This window comes from Lepus europaeus, chromosome 1 (genome assembly GCF_033115175.1).
Source record: "Lepus europaeus isolate LE1 chromosome 1, mLepTim1.pri, whole genome shotgun sequence".
NCBI classification, from domain to species: Eukaryota; Metazoa; Chordata; class Mammalia; order Lagomorpha; family Leporidae; genus Lepus; species Lepus europaeus.
The window spans coordinates 139,556,667-139,579,148 of NC_084827.1; the positions used below are offsets into that span (position 1 = coordinate 139,556,667).

The 22,482-nt window shown below is 36.5% G+C and overlaps 1 protein-coding gene across 1 annotated transcript in view; it reads right to left on the minus strand.

Annotated features, from left to right (window-relative positions):
- DNAH7 (dynein axonemal heavy chain 7) overlaps nt 1–22,482 on the minus strand; it is a 385,917-nt gene that overhangs the window by 276,227 nt on the left and 87,208 nt on the right. Inside the window, exons 11-15 of the mRNA XM_062189419.1 lie at nt 13,794–13,977; nt 12,769–12,948; nt 8,246–8,518; nt 5,996–6,123; nt 4,237–4,315 (exon numbers count right to left, since the gene is read on the minus strand). Coding sequence (XP_062045403.1) covers nt 4,237–4,315; nt 5,996–6,123; nt 8,246–8,518; nt 12,769–12,948; nt 13,794–13,977 — 844 coding nt within the window. The remainder of the gene's footprint in view (nt 1–4,236; nt 4,316–5,995; nt 6,124–8,245; nt 8,519–12,768; nt 12,949–13,793; nt 13,978–22,482) is intronic.

Consider the following 22,482-nt stretch of genomic DNA (forward strand, 5'->3'; position numbering starts at 1 on the left):
CCTTTCTCTGAAGGGAGGAGAGAACTTCCACTTCGATTATGGCCTTGTCTAAATAAGGTCGGAGTTTGTGGACTTAAGCCTTGGCAGCTCATGACAAGAGCTATGATTACTGATGTCATAAATAAGGGAGTCAATTGCTAAATCAACAACAGGAGTCATTGTGCACTTGCTCCCCATGTAGGACCTCTGTCCTTAATGAGTTGTACTATGAGAATTAATGGTAAAACTAGTCTTCAAACAGTTCTTTATACTTTGTGTGTCTGTGTGGGTGCAAACTGCTGAAATATTTTCTTAATATAGAGTTGATCTTCTGTGTATAAAGATAATGAAAAATGAATCTTAATGAAGAATGGGATGGGAGAGGGAGTAGGAGATGGGATGGTGTGTGGGTGGGAGGGTAGTTATGGGGGAAGAACTGCTATAATCCAAAGTTGTACTTTCGAAATTTGTATTTATTAAATAAAAGTTTTCTATTAAAAAGAAATAACTGCTACTTTGTGACCAAAAGTCGGGAGGCTTAGAATAGCAAAGAGAAAATATAAAAAGAACTTGGGTTTCCAACCTTTTTTTGAACAGTTCTATAGATTCTATTCTTGTTATGTGGGAAAATTTTATGTGAGAAAAATAAAATTCATATTTGTGTAAGCACAAAACAAAAAAACAAAACAAAACAAAAAAAGACAGTGTCATCAGGGGTGTGGGGTATGGGAGACAGATCTTCCATCCACTGATTCACTCTCCAAATGGCTGCAAGTTTTATGGCTGTGCCAGGTTGAAGCCAGGAGCCAGGAGCTTCATACAGCTCTCCCACATGTGTGGTAGGGGCCAAAGCACTGGGGCCATCCCAGGCACATTAGCAGGGAGCTGGATTGGATGTGGAGCAACTGATACTTGAACCAATGCTCATGAGGGATAGGGGTTGCAAGTGGTGGCTTGACCTACTATACCACAATGCCAGCTCTATATAATTCTAAAACCAAAATAGCAACTAACCAAGAATAAGAAAGATAATCATGAAAAAGAAAAATAAGACCACTCCTGTTAACACCAAAGATATAGTTATTTATAGATGCAGTAGGTTAAATACTTGCTCTGCCTTCAGAAAATAGAATAGAACAGAACAGAAAGCATTCAGGAGAGATTCTAGTACATAAATGCAAATTTATAATGATAAATTGCTTAATAAATAAGGTTGGAGTAAAATGGTTATTGATTTTGAGGAACAGTAAGAACACTCAGTACCTACTTGTAGAAATACATGGAAGGTCCATTGTTTAATGAATAAAGTAGTTTATAGAAGAATAATAATTCTGTTTGTGTATATAAATCTATGTATAGCATTTCAGTTAAACAGGAGAAATAAGTTCTAGAAATCCATGTACAACATGGGAATCATAGTTAATTACAACATATTATACTCATAGTCTTGAAAATTGCTGAGAGTCCATTTAGAAAAAATGAAGAATGTGAGGCAACTCATATATTAATTACCTTGATTTAGTTATTACACAGGGTATAAATACTTTAAAACATTATGATGTACATAATAAGAAAAATATAAAATTAAATTGATAAATTAGTTAAATTGTAAAAATTTACAAAAATTAAAATTAAACCAATAGATTAGGTAAATTGTAATCATCCTTTTCATGGAAAAGATATTTTAAAAGAAAAAAAATCTATGCTTATGTTGTATTTATATATATGCAGGTGCACATTCTGTGTGCACATACATATAAATATGGCTCTCCCAAAAGCTATTTTTATACATATGAATTTATTAGTAATTTTAGTAGCATAAATTTCCAAAAGAATACTACTATCCACAAGGAAATGAGAAAAGTGTGAATGAAGTCTAACTACTATATTAATTTCTTCTGTTATGTACTCAGCTCCCTGTCCATGAAGTTAAAAAAAAAACTAATATTTTTTAAAAATAAAAACGTAAAGTTCTTTTTAGTCTCTAATTCATCTTTGTGTCTGCCTCTTTCATTTCTCTTTCTCTAGCAATTTACATATTTGCCAAAGTCAGGAAACTCAAATCCATTCAGGTCTCCCACATGGGTGGCAGGGCTCTAAGCACTTGAGCCATCATTGGCTGCCTCCCAGGATGCATTAACAGGATGCCAAATTAGAAGCAAAGGTGGGGGGCCGGTGCTGTGGCTCACTTGGTTAATCCTCTACCTGCAGCGTTGGCATCCCCTATGGGCACTGGGTTCTAGTCCCAGTTGCTCCTCTTCTAGTCCAGCTCTCTTCTGTGGCCTGGGAAGGCAGTGGAGGATGGCCCAAGTGCTTGGGCGCCTGCACTCGTGTGGGAGACCAGGAAAAAGCACCTGGCTCCTGGCTTCGGATTGGCATAGCTACAACCATAGTGGCCATTTGGGGGGTGAACCACAGAAGGAAGACTTTTATCTCTGTCTCTCTCTCTCTCACTGTCTAACTCTGTCAAAATAAATAAATAAATAAAAAGAAGCAGAGGTGTTGGGACATGAAACAGAATTCAAATATGAGACGTGAACATCCTAAGCAGCAGCTTAGTCTGCTGTGCTACAATGCCTACCCCGTGTGTGTGCTTTGTACACATACACATGGACACTAAGAACACATAGTAAGAAGTCCAATGAAAGCAAAAATATGAGAAGTCTTTAAAAGTTCATAGAAATGTGCATTATGAAAAATCTATATCTGAATTTCAAAAATTTTACCAAAATACACATATCTTTTCATTTCATTTCCATGTTTTCCAGACACCCTCATGCTTTAAAGGTAACAAGACTCTTTTCATTAGAGGCTGAGACGTAAAAATTGGCTCTACAGATTTTAACAAACTTGCATTTAAGTGAATAATTTTACATTTTAATAGCTTTATTTATTAATTTAAAAGGCAGAATGACAAACAGAAGAAGGGACAGAAAGAGAGAAATCTTTCATCTGCTGATTCACGCTCCAAATGCCTACAACAACCCGGCCTGGTCAGGCCAAAGCCAGGAACTCCATACAACTCTCCAACTGAGTAGCAGGAACCCCAGTACTAGGGCCATCATCTGCTGCCTCTGAGGTGCATTAGCATGAAACTGGATGGGAAACAAGGTGGGACTCCATCTCAAGTGCCCTGATATGAGAAGTGGACACCTGATATAGGCATCCAAAGTGGCAGCTGAACCTGCTGCTCCACAAACCCACCCCAAGTAATGATTTTTAAAATTTATATATGTAATCATTTGAGCTCCTTTTATAATCTGTACCACAAAAAATGTGATTGTACACGTTTTAATGGGTTCACAAATATTTTAAAATATAAAAATTAAAGTGGCTATATTTTGGATTTTGTAAACACTAGAAAATGAAAAACAGAATTCTGTCAAAGCTTGATACTTAATACTTTCATTCTTATAAAAAGTTATAAGAATTAAAAGAATAAAATGATGATTAATTCATTTGTATCATTTTATTAGACTTCAAATACAGAAACAATATGAAAAATAAAGTATGACTCGCCTAATTTTCAGTGCCATAAACTCTATTCTAAAAGCATAATATACTTTCAGGCAATTATCATAGAAAATTTTAATCTATTACAAAATATACAGAAGACAAAAAATAATATTTAAGGATTAAATATTTGTTGATCATAAAAACATAAAGAATGAAAGCCCATCTCAGGTTGCCCAGGACAGTTCTGGTTTATTTTTGCCTGTTAATCTGATAATAATTATTAATACCGCTGTTAAAAATATCCCAGTGGACAACTGCATAATTGCTCTAATACTTCACCCTTCCAGTATCCAAGCCTTGTGGTGTATACTCACTCTGACTTATTTTGGTAAATGAGCCATTTCTAATGTGACACAAGCAAAGATGTGAAAACTACTTATACAATTGGGCTCGTGTGTCTCTACCCTATCAGAAGAACATGCCCAGGTGAACCTCTGCTGGAGTTGAAGAGACAAGTGAAGCAGAGTCAAATTGCTGGAAGATAATTACACTAGTCAGCCCAATTGAGAGCTGGTGGCTGAGCTGAGCGACACAACTGAGTGACCCCAATGAGGCCAGAAAAACTGTCCAAGAGAGTCCAGCCTACATCACCAAACTGAAGACTAATGCAGTAAGTATTTAAATGGACATTAATACTCATTTTTAGACACTGTTTCAAGTTTAGCAGGGATTTTTTCTGAATTATTTTGTCAGTAGTTAACTGATACACACATAACAAATAAAAGAGTTTATGAACAATACCTTCATTTCCATTAACTCTGCTGTATTTGGAGGTGTACTCAGAGCTTTTTCAGCTATCTTCTCAAATTCATCACATAATCTAAAACACCAGATAAAGCCAATCTTACATATTTACAAGGAAATTTCATTTCCAAATATATTCCTGTGACTATTTAAAAATTTCATTGCATGAAAAATAAAAATTATACCTTGACTACATGACATTTAGTGAATTAAAAACAAGTTTGTGTTAATTTACTTATTTAATAGATATTCAGTGACTATTACATTCTCAACTACAATATCAAGTGACAGTTATAGAAGTGAATAATGTAATAATGGCTTCCAAGAAGCTCATAATCCAGTATGGGAGACAAGACCATCAATAGTCATTTCCATGTTGGTGTTTTAAGGGCTGGAACAGAGAGTTGAGATGACACAAAGTAGCACAAAGGTAGGGAGTGATTAACTCTACTTGGAGGGAATAATTAAAATGGGCCTCTATGATCAGAAACTTCTGGTATTAATTTGGGTTGTGGACAATGTAAATAATGAACTTACTTAGAGTAGAAACAAAGAGTAGCAGTAGCTAAGGAAGTCCAGAAAAAATATGGAAAAATCCTTCAGAAAGGCTTGCTGTAATATGAGAGGAAGGAGTAGCATGATGATGATATTAGACTGAAACTGGGGACTTATAGATGGGAAAGAGTTTTGAATCTTTGTTGTAAACCCTTGCTTGTAAACTTCAGAGGCAGAATCAACACAGGAGAGGTTTAAAATAATGGAGACAGGCATGCTAACTGGTGGAGCCAGAGGGACTGGAAGCAGTGGAGTTGAGCCCATTGGTAGAGAGACACACATTGAACAGTGCAACAGACTCCTGCCCTCTGCAGTATGGGAAACAGTTATGAATGGCTTCATGGAGAGGTGAGTCAAGACACATAGGGAAAAGATGTTGAGGTCATTCATACCTAATGGTTCCATACTAATTCTGAGATGTCCTCTGTACATCCAGAAAATGCAGCATTCAGAGGGCATAAGAGGCAGGGAAAGTAGTAATGAACTTGAAATATTTCACCCAGAATGAAATGCTGAAGTAAAAGTCATTTTCATAATTTATTCAATACTTTCAGAGGAAAAGATACTTTAGGCTAAAATACGCTTATTTTTCCTCAATTGTAGATCTCTTTCATACAATGCCTCCATCTTCAGCCTTCCCCCACACCTCTCTTTCCTCACATATCTGTGAAAGCAATACAAACCACTTCTGGTTCTTAGAATCCATCATGTCATTTTTCACACCTCATTGCCTTCTACATATTAACTTCTCTACCTGGAACTCTTTCACCCTCCTTGTTTGCTTTAAAGACTCTTCATTCACTCAGATAATTTTCCTTCAGAAAAGGAAAATTATTCCTGTCCTTCTCCGTTCTACCCCATGGCTCAGGATGTACTGCACTCCACTGTAATGTGCTGGTTGTATGTCTATTTCTGCTTCTACCTTGTAATGTCCTCCATGAGTTTTATTAATATTTAGAGCCTAGTCTTGGTCCAACACATAGTATTTGAATAAAGCTTCCTTTAGGGTTATTTGCAGCTTGAAAGTAAGATTTTATAATGATCTATCTTTTCTCTGATATCTGATATATTTTTCCCCATGTAATTGATAACAGAATGCCCACATGGGATGCCCTAATTCATTACTTTAAATGAGTGACAGTTAATTCTACTTCACATAACCTCCCAAAAGATAGAAATATCACCAATATCACATAAATACCTTGTGTTTAGTTCCTGATGATCTTTGAACATTTTAGCTATAAGTTTCCCACAAAGTGCATCTGCTCGCTTCACCAAAGCTCTGATTAATTCCTCACAGTGCATTTCAAACATTCCTAAACGAATAGTCTGTAATATATTAAAAGTGTAATAAGTATAAAAATAAAAATTCTCAGAATTTAGTATTCTCATAAAATTAATTTCATATGTGATCTAACAAGATTTAGCTTTTAAAACTTATATGAAGCAGGGAGAGTCTTCAAACTTTTACAAGTATCCTTTGGGCAAGTATCCTTGAAGAGTTTATTGTCTTGGAAGCCAATTCCATTCAAGAATAATGGATAAAAAAACAAGGGAGAATTGAGTTAGTAAATACATAATGTCTATTTCAAACATTATATTTGTTCTCCATAAAAATTATATATTCATGGTCACAAAAATGAAAAATGCAAATAATGGGGAAAAGTTTAACACTAGTATCCTACTAAACAGAAGTAACTATACTTTGGTGTAATTGTCATATTTTCAAAAGAATTCATAAAAATTAATGGACACTATAAGCAACAATGAACTGATCAGCTCCTGTCCTGACTTTAGATGTACAATGTAATACTCTATCCTTTTTAGTATTTGTTGTTGTTGTTGTTGTTCTAGTACTATTGGTTGAACTCAGTAATTAACACACAATTATTCTCAGGTGTTTAAATTTTAACTGAAAAGTGATCCCTGTTAAATCTAAGAGTGGAAAAAGAGAGGGAGGAGATGAACAATTAGGAACATGCTCAATCGGACTGGCCGCAAATGGTAGAGTTAGAAATGTGCAGGGGATTCCAACACAATTCCATCAAGATGGCATGTACCAATGCCATCGCACTAGTCCAAGTGATCAATTTCAGCTCACAATTGATAGCTCTGATAGGTCTAAGAGTCAAAGAGATCACACAAACAAGACAAGTATCTGCTAATACTAACTGATAGAATCAAAAAGGGAGAAAAAGATCCAACATGGGAAGTGGGATACACAGCAGACTCATAGGATGGCAGATGTCCTAAACAACACTCCGGCCTCAGAATCAGCCCTCAAGGCATTCAGATCTGGCGGAAGAGCCCATGAGAGTATAGCAGGCATGGAAAGCCAAGATATCATGGAAAAAAAAAAAAAAAAGACCTAAATGAATGATCTCTGTGAGTGAGATCCCAGTGGAAAGAACCGGGCCATCAAAGAAGGAGGTACCCTTCTCCGAAGGGAGGAGAGAACCTCCACTTTGACTATGACCCTATCGGAATAAGATCAAAGTCAGCGAACTCTAAAGGCTTCCATAGCCCTGGCAACTCATGACTAGAGCCTAGGGAGATTACTGACGCCATGAACAGGAGTGTCAAATTGTTAAGTCAGCAACAGGAGTCACTGTGTACTTACACCCCATGCGGGATCTGTCCCTAATGTGTCGTCTAAAGCCAAGTGATGCTATGACTGGTACTGAAACAGTATTTTTATACTTTGCGTTTCTGTGTGGGCGCAGACTGATGAGGTCTTTGCTAATTATATACTGAAGTGATCTTCTGTATATAAAGAGAATTGGAAATGAAAAAAAAAAAAAACAACCTGGTGTTAAAATGGAAATGGCATAGAAAATTAATTATTTTGAAAAAAAAATTATGTAGGATCTCTGTCTTTAATGTGCTGTACATTGCTATTTAATGCTATAATTAGTAATCCAATGGTAGTTTTTTCACTTGATGTTGCTATATGGGCAAAATGTTGAAATCTTTACCTAATATATACTAAACTGATCTTCTGTATACAAAGAGAATTGAAAATGAATCTTTACATGAATGGAAGGGGAAAGGGAGCGGGAGGGGGGAGGGTTGCGGGCGGGAGGGAAGTTATGGGAGGGGGGAAGCCATTGTAACCCATAAGCTATACTTTGGAAATTTATATTCATTAAATAAAAGTTTAATAAAAAAAAAGAATTCATAAAAATTGAAATTTGGTGAAGGAGAAAAATTACACAAAATACTTAAAAGGCAGAGTTGCAGTAGTCTCAACTACATGAGCACAAGACTTGTCTCTGTTTTGTTTGCCTCCTTATATACAAGGTTTACCACACTGCTTGGCATATATTATTAGACCAATAAATATTTTCCTATTGATAGCAATAGTCTTTCACTTTATTGAAAAATGCAAGCTAATAAACTTGGAAAAGATCATTAGCCATAGATAACAATTGTATAAGCTGGAATGATTTACCTTTCTAGATGTGTATTGTATTTCCTTCATGAGTTTTTGGTATTTACGAATTTCTTCTATTATGTTCTCATAATGATGATTTTCTGCAAGGAAATTATCAATATCTTCCTCAGCCTTTTTGGTAACTAAAAAATCATACTTGTCATAGAGCTTAAGGTGCTCTATAGGTGCCATGCTCTCTCTCATAATCACTTCCTTAATCTTTTTTTTGTGAGCATCTACAATTTCATCCACAATTATGGGCTTCAAGGTTGTTGGTTTAGACTTACTTTCCTAAACAAAGGGGTAGGAGGAGAAACAATAGGTTACTTTAAATCACAGTAATGTTTTAAAATATAGATTTCATATTTTTTTGTTTTCCTTAAGGCTGCCAAGACATGTCTCATTTTTCTGTATAACTGAAAGAATAGTTTCTTGAATATATATATATATATATATATATACAAAATAAGATTTAGAAAATAAAAACAGAAAAATTCTCATTTCATTTGTGTAAGTGTATTATGCTAGCTCTATAAGGTAGCATTTGCACTGTATATCATTAAAAGAAAATAATCCAAGCTTAATGTCATATATCATACCCTTTAATCACTGTACGTTTTCTACTTCAGGAAAAATCTATCTAGGGCAAAGAAAGATTGTTAACTCATTCACTGGCCTTTAATCTTCTACCAACAACTAAAATAGACTAAAAAATCCTTAGTTACTAAGTTTGTATTTTGCTATTCCAATTAGAATAATGGCGGGCAAGAGTGGACCAGACAACAACTTTAAATAAGCAAACAAATAGGTCTCATCTTCCTAAATAAGAAAAATGTTTCTATGTGATTTATTATCTGAATCAAATTACTCTACACACACATAGACACACACGTCAATCATCCAGAAGGTATTTTTAACTTTAAGGAGCAAAAATCATTGCCCTTAGTGGATATTCTAAAACACTCAAGTTGGTCATGTCAAAGAATTACTTGTATACAGAATAGTTTGCTCGTTTATTCAGGAGGCATTTGCATGCTATTCTCCCTAGTTGAAACTTCCTCTTGCTTAGAGCTAGATGCTTGTGAGAATGTTAGTGAGTCCTACTACCACCAATACTAACACCATCATCATTTCACCCCTGTGCTCAGAAGATGCTTGGTGTAATCTTTTCTGAAGAAGAAATATTAGGCTAATACAGTGTATTTCACAGTGCTGGGTGCAATGTGAACTTATTAGTTCTCATGTGAAGTCTATTAGTATTAATTATAAAATGTTTTTTAAATTTATTAACAGCCCCCTTATCTCTAAAGCCTACAGATTTTTCTAAACAGAACTATATTAGAAAGCAAAATTTTAATATGTATTCTAAAATACATATAAAGTTAAGAGTGATATTTTGCATGAGACACCTGAGATGTTTGAAAACATAATAAATTATATGAGATAGTGGTGTGCTGGGACTCACAATAAGCCAATTCTTACTGGTTTGCCTTCCCCCAAGAAAGTGTGTTTTGATTCACTTTCAGTTTCTATTAAAGGTTATATAATAGATAGCTATGTGAATTCTACTTCTGCAGCTGCTGTCAAAGATCACTGTTGTGTTCAATTATCTTACTCAAGTTACCCTGTTATTATTTTTTTCAAAAACTGACAAATTAGGCCGGCACCGTAGCTCAACAGGCTAATCTTCCACCTTGCGGTGCCGGCACACCGGGTTCTAGTCCCGGTCGGGGTGCCGGATTCTGTCCCGGTTGCCCCTCTTCCAGGCCAGCTCTCTGCTGTGGCCAGGGAGTGCAGTGGAGGATGGCCCAAGTGCTTGGGCCCTGCACCCCATGGGAGACCAGGAGAAGCACCTGGCTCCTGCCATCTGATCAGCGCGGTGCGCCGGCCGTAGCACACTGGCTGCGGCGGCCATTGGAGGGTGAACCAACAGCAAAGGAAGACCTTTCCCTCTGTCTCTCTCTCTCTCACTGTCCACTCTGCCTGTCAAAAAAACAAACAAAAAAAAAAAAACACAAAAAACAAAACAAAACAAAAAACCTGACAAATTGCCAGAATCATCTAGGCATATTTTATCGGTGCTGATTTCTGAGTACCAACTCTGTCATTGTGAACCTGCGCCTCTGGGATAAAAGAGAGTGGTGTTGATGTTCCCTGGAATTTGTATATTTAAACTGTCACCAGGTAATTCTAACACATAAGGTTATCATAATCTACCTCATGTGTAATGCCCTGTGTAGGACTTATCTCTCAAAATTTTGTCAGGAAAACTATCCTATTCCCTGAGTTTACATTAATTATGTTAATCCTAATTAAATCTTGTCATATTTTCCTCTTTAGAAACCAGAAAGCTTAGAAACATATTTTATAACCATAAAATCACAGCAACTATTTTCATAAAGATAACTTTAAGAGTCATTTTCTCCACTTGGAGCTTTGTCTAGTAATCCTTATGAACTTGCTATATTTTTTGCTTCTTAAACTACCTCAAATTATTATTGAAGAATGTTGGGTAAAAAGAACAGTAAAGAATAGATAAATTGGAATTACACAATGGACAAAGTGTTCAGTAAGCTCTTGAGAGACTTCTATTTGTGGCAATATGAGAAACAGATATCCAGAAACCAAATACCTTGGTCAAAACACATAAATATGCTGGGGAAAATGCTACGTTTATCTTTTATTGTACATAGCTAAAGGAGCAAAATCATAAGGGAAAGTCTAAGTGGCCAAAATCAGAGGAAGTATAATTGGAGAGGTTGCTGTGTGTAGAAATGAACAGCTAATTTGGAGACTCTGTTGATCATTATGGCCTAAGTTTTGCTTTTGAGCCTCCAGCAAGGTGGGTATACAGAAGCGGGGCTGAGAGAGTGGAGTGGATGTCAGGGAACAAGGCCTCAATCCTGAGCAAAGCTTCTAATATAAAATCAAGAACACTGCAAGATGACATACTTCAAAGTGAGGATTTGAGGAGACAAAACTTCAGAATGATGAAAGGTGACCAAACCTTTGAATGATGGGAGTGGGAAAAATGCAAGGAAAATGTCCTGGTTTTGCTCTGTTTCACAGTAGAGGAGGGAAAAGAGGTGGCCTTAAGAATTTGTAACCATCAGCCTATCCTAGTATAGGTTTGGGTAAGTATTCACACTGCCTGGCTTACCCACAGAATTGTTAAGCAGGGATTTAGTTTAAAAATGATCACTGATCTGTAGGGACCTCCACAGCACCTGTCAGGAAAATATGCAATTTCCAAAGCAATCAACTTAAACCAAGGCCTCAAAGACTTCCCTGTATGAAGCTTGCATATCATAAACCCATTAAATAAAGAAAAATACCAAGAGAAATAAACCACTAGGAGCAGGAGTTATCAAAACCAAAATCATAATGACAAAGACTACAGATATTAGCATTATTTACCACAGAATAATATTAAAAATTCATATGTGGTTTAAAAAAGGTAAAAGTTTAATGGACACACTAAATGAATACAAAATATTATCAACAATAACCAGGGTATTTTTTTTACAAAGTATATACTCATGTGAGGCCCAGGCAGGGGCTTTGGGGGGATCCAGCCCTCACGCTCTGGGATCTCCTTGCTCAGGGAGCCCCTCCAAGGAGACACCCCAATCCCTTAAATACATACATAAGTTGAATGAGAATAATATCCGCAAAATGGAGAATTTTACAATGTTAAATGAAATAAAACAAGTAACAGATTACTTATGATTCTAGTTATATAAAGAGATGGAAATTCTAAACAGAAATTGTCATGTAGTAAGCCTTATTTTAGAAATTAAGAATAATACCTCAATATTCAGGACAGTGACTCTTTTATTGAAAGGTAGAAGGATGGGGTGTGAGTGGAAAGGTATAAAGAAAGAGAGTTTAAAAATATTACTAATATTTTATTTCCTCAGATGGCTATAGCTACACAGGTATTAACTTTATTATTGTTTAAACCTTTTAATATTAGTCTCGTACAATTTAGTATTAGTGAACTATCTGAAAACTAGAAAACAAAAACTATTGATTGGACTTACAAAGTTTGCAAACCTTGTAAGCTAAAAAATCCTCAGATATACTACTCTAATACAGACTGCAGCTGTCATAGACGGCATCTATGAGTTGAAGAGACTGAGACAGGAACTCTATTAATGGAAGGGGGTATATGAGGAGGACAATCAAGCAAAGCATGGTTTTACAAAGTATCATGGACATCTACAATGCACTATTAGTGCTACAGCAAATGGTATGAGAGTGACAGCAAACATTCATTCAAACCCAATAATAACTTTCATTTTTTCCCCTCAGAATATTCTCAGTGAAGCCCAATAATGGAAGACTGCACTAGGAAAGCAGGTAATTTTAAGAGTAGCTAATGGGAAATGGTATTTTTGAAATAATGTTTTCTGATATGCCAATATTACTAGGCCACTTATATTCTGTGAAGTAGTGAATACCTGTCTACACTTTCCAGAAGCTATTGAAGTGATTATTATTATGTAAATTCAAGCAATCAGAATATCGTTGTTACTCACCCACTTGGAATACAATTTTGTTTCAACTCTTGGCACAAAACTGACAGCCTTAATCATGATATTATAAACATTTAGAAAGATATCTATGTAGTCATTAAAGTCTGGTTCAAACTTAATGGTGTCATTTTCAAGGATCAGCCTCATGATGAAACCTGGATGTTCAAAAGCTCTAACAGAATCCTGTATGGGGGAAAATGTTCATACATGTAATATACACTTGTATATGCCAAGGAGCTGTACTAAAACATGCAAAAATGATTCCAAGCTAGACATATTGGTATCTAATATCCACTTATCCCACAGCTCGACTATAAAATCTAAAAAAAGGAGGATGTGCATGAATAACAGTGGAGTTTTAGAATCATACAAGAAACAGCATAAGAACAATTCAAAACCAAACTCTTCTCACAATGTACCATGACCAATTTATAGAAAGAGAAAACACTCCTTGTGAAAAATTTCCCCAGCATGCATAACCCAAGTTTCCTAACTATGGAAATTTTAACTTAGTATCTCTAATATTTACCTAATGTGATGATAATATATTCTTAATATGCAAGTAGACATTTTTTAATGGATAAGTGTATCATGTCTAAAGATTATTTTCTGGAGGCAGACAGTGTTGCACAGTGGATTAAGCTGCTACTAAGGATACCCACACCCAATATCAGCATGCCTGGGATCAAGTCCTAACTCCACTCCTCCACTGCCAATCCAGCTTCCTACTAATGCACCTAGAAGACAGCAGATGATGGCCCAAGTACTTAGGTTCCTACCACCCATGTGAGAGACCAGAATAGAGTTCCTGGCTTTGGCCTGGCCTAGCTCTACTGTTGTGGGCATTTGAGAATAAACTAGTAGATGGAAGATCCACCTCCCTACCACTAACACCCTACCACTCACTCTGCCTTTCACATAAAAAAAAAGGTAAACTTTCTGCCTCTCACTAATAAATGTATTTTATCCCTATCTGAAAGAATTTTAAAAATAATAAATACATAAGAGTATAACTGAACTGTACTTACAGGGGGTTGTGCAATTAAGTCTGTGAAATCTTGCATGGAGACTAATGCGAGGTCCTGCAGTTGTAAAGTCATAAGTGTAGCAGCACAATTGAAAAAAGATTCCAATTTGGTACTGCTGTCACCAGTTGGCAATTGCTTTTTTTTATTACCTTGGTAATAAATATTCTGCACTTCTGGAATCCACCTTGAAAGAACAAAAGACTTTTAAAAGTCAATACTTACAGTGAATTATTCCTTTTACATTAACCATTAACAGTAATTTCTGGACATACAAAGGTCTTCATAGAGCGGTATATTGCTAAGTGACATTATCCACTCTCTGAAATATAAGTGCTACAATATTTCACTTTTCCTAGGAAAAGAAACTTAAAATCACAGTCAATAGGAAATGAATCAATGATGTGATCCTGTGGGAAAGATATAAATCTAACTTCTGGACTATGATTCCTACACTTTTTGAAGAAATATGAAAACTAACTTTAACAGATATCAAAAGATACTTCCCTCCAGTATCTAAATATTCTCCAAGAAATGTATTTGTTAGTTTAAAGCTGAAGTATGAATAACAGATTAAATGAGGGGGGAGTTTATACCAAGTTAAACTCACTTGGTATTTCATGTTACTCTATCTTTTTCACAATAATTTGAAAACAAGATACAAAATCATGTATTTTATTTCTTTTAATTTCCTTTAATATGAAATCCTGAAAGAGTAACTGATCTAAAGCACAATTTCAAATGTGTATGTGTCCTTGTAATAAAAATATAACTGAAATTTCATATATAGATATATCATGATGATAACAAATGAAATTTTCATCTTACAAATCTACTGCCCCTCACTACACAATTATGGGATACTAGTACCTTCTTTCCTAAGAGAAATGAATTTTTTAAACAGTTAACATAATATCGGGAGTTGTCTGAATGTTGAAGAGAGAACATTTAAATTTTAAATATATTTAATCATTCCTGTGACAAGTATGTATTGAATGTCTACTATCTGCTAGGAACAGTGTCACAGAAGACAAACAAAGTCATGATCATCACTTTTGTCATAACAATCAAGGTAATGTATATAGAAAAAAAACAAATCTGAAGGCAAATGACAGAGATATAATTTTTCATATAAGTAATGGGAAAGAGTTTTATAGTAAAGATGGCAATTTATCTAAAGAAACGATAGAAATGAGAATGAGGAAAGCTCTGAGAGATGGGTCTGAAGTGGAAGTAAGATAAAAAGAAGTGAGATAGGTAGGGCTAATACATCTGATCATTTCACTCTTTAAAAGATACAATAGATCATAGAACAGACTAAAAAATAGGAAGAAGTAACAGGGTGTAGAACATGAAGCTGAAAATAAGAACTTGTGTCAGAGGCTCTAGGAAGAAGCCATGGATGATGCTTCTGCAGTGGGATGTCTCTGTTACAGCAATAGGCAAAGAGGACAAGTAGCAGGAATAGGTAGAGAAGGGTAGTATTAGCTTAAATAAGTGAACTGAGACTCTTCCAGCAGGTCTGGCAAGAGATGAAATACGTTTGGGTCTGGAAGACTTGAAAAAAATATAAGTAAAATGCATTTGTAAATTATTCAATCATTCATTATCTCAAAAATATTTATACTATTCCCTATTATAGAACGTTCCATGTAAAAACAACTTCTATACTAGTAAAGGAACATGCATAGAAAACTATTATAAAAGGAAGGAGTTATAAGACAAAAAGGTAGAAATCATTTTTGATATGTAACAGTGTGGATCTTACAGAAGAATCATTTAGACTCAGGACTAAAGATCAGAAGAGAAGCTTTTCCAGTAACAAGTTGCATGAATCATTGTAAATATTGTGAAGCATAAATATTTTGATGATGGATAGCGGCAAGATGGCGGAATAGGCAGGGAGCACACTTAGTCCGGGGGGAGAGAAAGTTTAATATAAGTGGAGATACTGCAGGGTCAAGGAAGAGTAGGGGATGAAACAGCAGAGGAAACTCTTCCGGAACTAGTGATTCATAGTGGACCTGCGTGGAGAGCGTGGGAGCCCAAGTTCGGGACACCAGCGGCAGACTCAACGCACCAGCACTGGAACGCGAGGTGAGCCGAACCTCCATAGCCCGAGATACCAGCAGGCAAGCGGAAAGAGGAGGCTAGAGGGAACGAGGCTTGAAACTCCATGGGGAAAAGTTCACCAGGCTAACTAGAAGAGAGAGAAAAAAAATAAAAAAAGTGACTGATACGGACACAAGTTTCTCTCTCTCCGCTCACCTCTCAAAGGCAAGCAAGACAGAGCAGGCGCCATTTTGGACATACGTCATAAGCAGGGCTACCTCAGGTCTGCACGGGCCCTGAGCCTAGCAGAAAAACCTGACTCTGTGGGGAGGGGTGAAATAACAGGAGATTAGCATCTAACTTGGCAACCCAGTGGGAGACTGCAGGAGAATTGGAACCCACACTGAGGGCAGCAGAGATTCCCTGTGTGGTCCGTGGGAAAGAGCTTCTGATCTCTGGCTCCTGTGGGTATATCATTTGCCTGCTAACTACCTCCAATTACGTTCAGCTGTGCGGAATTACTTCCCTTTTAAATCAAAAAAAGAAAGAGAGATTTACCACACCTAACCTGGGAGTGTCATCCTTGACACACCCTCAACCCTGAGGAACCAAACACAGCTCTAGGGCCCCACTCATCTCAAGCCTCTAAGGCTCCACTGAAAGCAGACAGTCCACTTAATATAGAGCCATAGTGTAACAAGAAAAAACACCACAGTGAAGAAACCAAATATCTCCAACATGCCAAACAACAAAGGCAAAAACCAAGATAACAAGAACAAAAAAGAAACTATGATGCCCCCAAATGAAAAAGACACCCCAATTCAAGATTATGAAGATGATGGGATCGAAGAAATGCAAGAAGCGGATCTCAAAAAATTGATAAGAACATTAAGAAGTTCTCAAAAACAAATTCTTGAACTACAGAAATCCTTAATGGACAAGATAGAAAATCTCTCTCGTGAAAGTGAAATATTAAGGAGGAATCAAAATGAAATGAAACAACTAGTGGAACAAGAAACTCTGATAGTGACTAGAAATCATAATGAAATGAAGAGTTCAATAGATCAAATGACAAACACATTAGAGAGCCTTAAAAACAGAATGGGCGAAGCAGAAGAGAGAATATCAGACTTAGAAGACAGAGAACAGGAAAGGAAACAGGAAAACCATAGAAAAGAAGAAGAAATTAGAAATCTAAAAAATATTGTCGGGAATCTACAGGATACTATTAAAAAACCCAACATTCGGGTTCTAGGAGTTCCTGAAGGCATGGAGAGGGAGAAAGGATTAGAAGGCATTTTCAGTGAGATACTAGCAGAAAATTTCCCAGGTTTGGAGAAGGACAGAGGCATCTTAGTACAGGAAGCTTATAGAACCCCTAATAAACATGACCAAAAGAGATCCTCACCACGACATGTTGTAATCAAACTCACCACAGTGAAACATAAAGAAAAGATCCTAAAATGTGCAAGAAAGAAACGTCAGATCACTCTTAGAGGATCTCCAATTAGACTCACAGCAGACTTCTCATCAGAATCCCTACAAGCTAGAAGGGAATGGCGAGACATAGCCCAGGTACTAAGAGAGAAAAACTGCCAGCCCAGAATACTATATCCTGCAAAGCTCTCATTTGTGAATGAAGGTGAAATTAAGACTTTTCATAGCAAACAGAAACTGAAAGAATTGGTTGCCACTCATCCTGCCCTGCAAAAGATGCTTAAAGATGTCTTACACACAGAAACACAGAAACATGGTCACCAATATGAAAGAAGGTAAAGGAAGGAAACCTCACAGCAAAAGATCACAGGAAGCTCAATTTCTCTTTGACACAGAATTAAACTCTGATGCTCTGTTAAAGCAATGTGTTAAAGTAATCTATTATGTTCGCTTGATGTCTGTTAAATTCTAATTGTTCAAAAACAGCTGAATTTTTATTAAGAGCTATGGGTTATTTAAATATGTGCTTTTTTCAAAAATTTGAATAATCACCTTGTAACAATGATCAAATTTGGTCTATGTTATGTCATGATTTTAAGGAATCTTATTTCAACCAGATATTTTGGATTTTGAGCCTTCTTGGCATTCTTGACAGGCATTCAAAAAATCGAAGTTTCAAACAATCTGGTCTCTAAAATTTCCAGTAAATCCTGGACTTTGGTTTTTCCAGTTTGGGCCCAACTGAAAAAAATCGAAGGACCTATGTCTCTCATCTTATAGAGACACCAACTAATCAGTCTATTTGGAGTATATTAGAAGGACTGTCAAGATGTGATGTGGTACCAGACTTTAAGTTTCTATAATGGAAAATGCTATTAATACAAATGTTTGAGAATTAAAAAGTCTAATGATCTTGTGTTACTAGACATGATAGTTATCTTAATGAGAAAGCCCCAGAGGCTTAAAGGGTTAAATACTTGTAAAATCCTACAGGTGCTTTCAAAAATACTGTGAAGTAAGCAAGTGCCTCTTGTTGGTTGATGAGTTTATAGTTTTAAACATGGCGACTTAAAGTCTTTTGTCATCCACAGTTATATATGATTTGCTGCTCATAAAACTAAAGTGTTGTTGGTTCTGTGTTTAGCTGTCCTCCTATAGGTTCCTATGGACTTTTTCCAGCCACTTCTATTGTATTCAGTACTTTGGGATGGCTCTGTAAACAGATGAAGCCAATAATCTATTAACAGTACCAACTGAGAGAAAGTATGGTTAACTGAGGTTACTAAAAACAAAAAGCAATTCAAATCAATTGGCAAGCTACAAAAAGAGTTAAAGATTTTAAAAGCTATTATTAAAATTGCTATATTGGTCTACTATGCTATATTATATATGTGTACATATTGTATGTCCACATGGGCAAATTTTATTAAGAGTTTTATTTTAAATGGCTTATAGATAAGATTGTCCATAAATTTAAGCTGCTAAAATCAATCAAAATACATTTTAATTTGTGGGACCTGAATCTGTGTATCATATGTTTTAGACTTGTTGGTAGAAAGAAACTAAAAACATTTTAGATGGTTGTGCTTAAGTTTACCGGCTAAACAAACTACACCATGTTAGATATTTAAGAGGTGTTTCCAAATACATGATTCTTAAAATTTATAGAAGGCATTGGACCTTCTGGTAAATGTTTTCTTAAGTTGTTATCTAATGGTTGAAACGGTTTGCTAAGTATTCATGTGATATTGCTATTGTCAGCAAGCGATCTAGGACTTGCTCCCTCATTTCTCTATTCTAAGCCAAACTTGTTCTTTCATTTCTCTATTCTCTTCAAGGTAGGAAACTAATTCTATTAAGAAGCAATCTGTAGGATGCACAATTTAATCTTTAGACCTTATAAAAGAGATGGCTAACATTTTTCAGCAATAGCATAGCCCAAATAAGATCTCAAATTATAATCTCATAGCTAGATTCACTTCGCCATCAGCGAAGTATACAGTAAGTAGAAAAAACCTCCCTTTCAGGCCAAAGGGAAAGAAAGTTTTAAAGTGAGAATATAATTTTCCTCATGGGCATTGTCTACCTTAGAAAAACTACTACAGAACATGCCTGTGACTATAGACTTGTAGTTCAGGCCACCGAAGATTAGAGATGGGATTTGGGCACTCCCTTGACTTGCATCCTCTGGTCTGCTTTAACACAAACCAGGAGGAAAAGAAAGCTCGGCATCAGAAGCAATGGGTGGCAGGCCTATTAATGGCTGATCTGTACAGTGATCTGCCCTCAAGGAGACCCAACAGGCCAGTCCACTGCAGTGGCTTTCAATGTGGTAAGCCTGGGCTTCAGCAGAAGTCAACTTGTGAAGAGCCCTGGCAGCTCTGCCAAGAGTTGGATCACTGGACATGGACCTGCCCTGGAGTCGAAGGATGCCCAGGTCAGAGCCACAGATCTTGTTGGCTCTAAGCTGAAAAGCCCTTCACTCAGCCCAACTTCCAACGCGACCACTGCAGCTGAGGGGATGGTCAAGTAGGGTCAGCAACATTGCAGGCAGAACTGTAAATTTCTTGTTAGAGATGCCCCCTGCCTTTACCTGGCTAGCTCTCCTCCCAGGCCAGCCAAGTAATGAAAGTCAACAGAGTGCCTTCCCCTAGGAGGTTCACACCTCCCTTAGGATATACCCCATGTGAAGAGATAGATAGGTCTGGGCCTCTGAATTTACAAGGCCCAAAGCCCACCAGATTATTATCAAGCCCCTTCTATCAGGTTCTATTTGCCTCTCAATCAGAAAACTTAATTGTAGCTTAGACAGCACCTTTCTTAGCTCCTCTAATAATGACTCTGTCCTTTGTTCTAGGCCCTGTCTAGTGCACTTGGGCCTCATTCCTTTGTAATCATAACCTCTACTCTACCACCAATGGCTCTACTCCCAACATGTGTGTACTGATGGTCCTCTTCCCCACTTAATGCTGTATAATTGTTCAAACCTGGTAAATGCCACTCTTAGGATCATTGGTTACTATCCTCACTCTGTCTTTTATGACCTTGTCTAAATATGAGCAGAGTCGGCAAACTTGGAAGGCTTCCATAGCCTTGGCAACTCATGACGACAGCCTAGGATGGTTACTGGCGCCATAAACTAGAGTGTCAATTTGTTGGGTCAACAACAGGAGCCACTGTGCACTTGCTCCTCATGTGGGATCTCTGTCCTTAATGTGCTGTACATTGTGATTTAATGCTATAACTAGTACTCAAACAGTATGTTTCACTTTGTGTTTCTATGTGGGTGCAAACTGTTGAAATCTTTATACTAAATTGATCTTCTGTATATAAAGAGAATTGAAAATGAATCTTGATGCAAATGGAAGGGGAGAGGGAGCGGGAGAGGGGAGGGTTGCGGGTGGGAGGGAAGTTATGGGGGTATGGGGGGGGGAAGCCATTTTAATCCATAAGCTGTACACTGGAAATTTTTATTCATTAAATAAAAGTTAAAAAAAAATAAATATTTTGATGATGGTATGCAAGAAGTCCTTATTTCTTTAACCTCTGATTCAATCATTATAATTATTTATGCAAAGATGACGATGCTAAAAGTCACAGAGTTTAAGAGAAAAGTCATTGAACAACTTTTGAATTTTCCGAGTTCCTATCTCACAGAAACATACAAGAAGTAACTATTTTAAAATCAATAAGTGGTTAAAAGTGAGAACAAAGAGCCTCAGACCTGGTCCTTAGGTGAATTTTTAGCAGTGATAGGGCATGGTTACAAACGAGTCACAGAGTTCTTCCTGTTTTATTTATCAGGACCATTTCCACAGCCATGGCCCAAGATGAAAATCTCAGAAGTGAGGATGCAAATGGCAGTTTTGTTCATGTTGCAGAAGATAGTAAAAAGCAGGTTAAGGAATATGGGATTATTGTGTTAATAAAATGGAGGCACTAAACTGGAGAATACTTTAAAAGTCATCTGGCAGTGGTATCTAGGCTAGGCTTGAAAGGGGAAGATACCAAAGACAAAGGGATATAGCATTTACTCATATTTTGCAATGGTCAACATGGGTGGACAAAAGGGCCTGCCAAAGGGAGTACCAAAGATAATTGGAACAAGGGGTAAGCATGGAAAACGCTTATGAGAGGAAGTCGAAAGTAGCTGGTGCTCATAAAATAAGTCTTAATAAATGTAAAAGGATTCAAATCATACAAAATTAGAAATCAGAAACAGAAGAACACTTGTAAAAATCACAAAGATATGGAAATCAAACAACACACTCCCATAGCCAATAAATCAACGAAAAAAAAAAACACAAGGAAAATTAGAAAATAATTTTATAAGAAAGAAAATGATGAGAAATGTGCCAAAAATGCATGGAATGCAACAAAATCAGTGATCATATAGAAACTTATAACCATATAGTGTGCTTCGAAAAGTCTGTGGAAAAACAAAATTCAAAGATAATGTATATTTTCTATGAATTTTTTTAAAATTAATTTATTTGAAAGGCAGAGATATCCACACTCACACACACACACACACACACACGCAAAGCAAGATCTTCTATCCACTAGTACATTCCCCAGATGGTTGCAATGGCCAGCGCTAAGCTAGACCAAAGCCAGGAGCCAAGGGTTTCATCCAGTCTCCCATGTTGGGTGGCAAGAGCCCAAAAACTTGAGCTATCTTCTCCTGCTTTTCCCAAGCAAAGTAGCATGGAGCTGGGATTGGAAGTGAGCAAGTAGGACACGAACTTGGACCCATACAGGATGCAGGCAGCAGCTTTACCCACTATACCACAATACTGGCCCTTCTATGAACTTTTTGATGGCCCTTCACAAACAGCTACATTAAAAAATAAGATCTCAAAACAATAAAGCAAAATTCCACTACATGGTAGAAAAAGAAGAACAAATTAAACTCAAAATAATAAGGGAGAGAATAATGATTTACATGGGAATGAATAAATAAGAATAGAAAAACAATAGAGAAAATCAGCAGTTCTCAAAGTTGGTTCTTTGGAAAGATTAACCAAATGGACAAACCTATAGCTAAACTGACCCAAAAAAAGAGAGAAAACTCAAATTGTTAAAACCAGGAATTAAATGGGACTTGACTTTACATAAATAGAATTATGAGGGAATATACTGAAAAACTATCTGCCAACACAGTTGAAATTCTAGAAAGGACAAGTTCTTTTTTTTTTTTTTT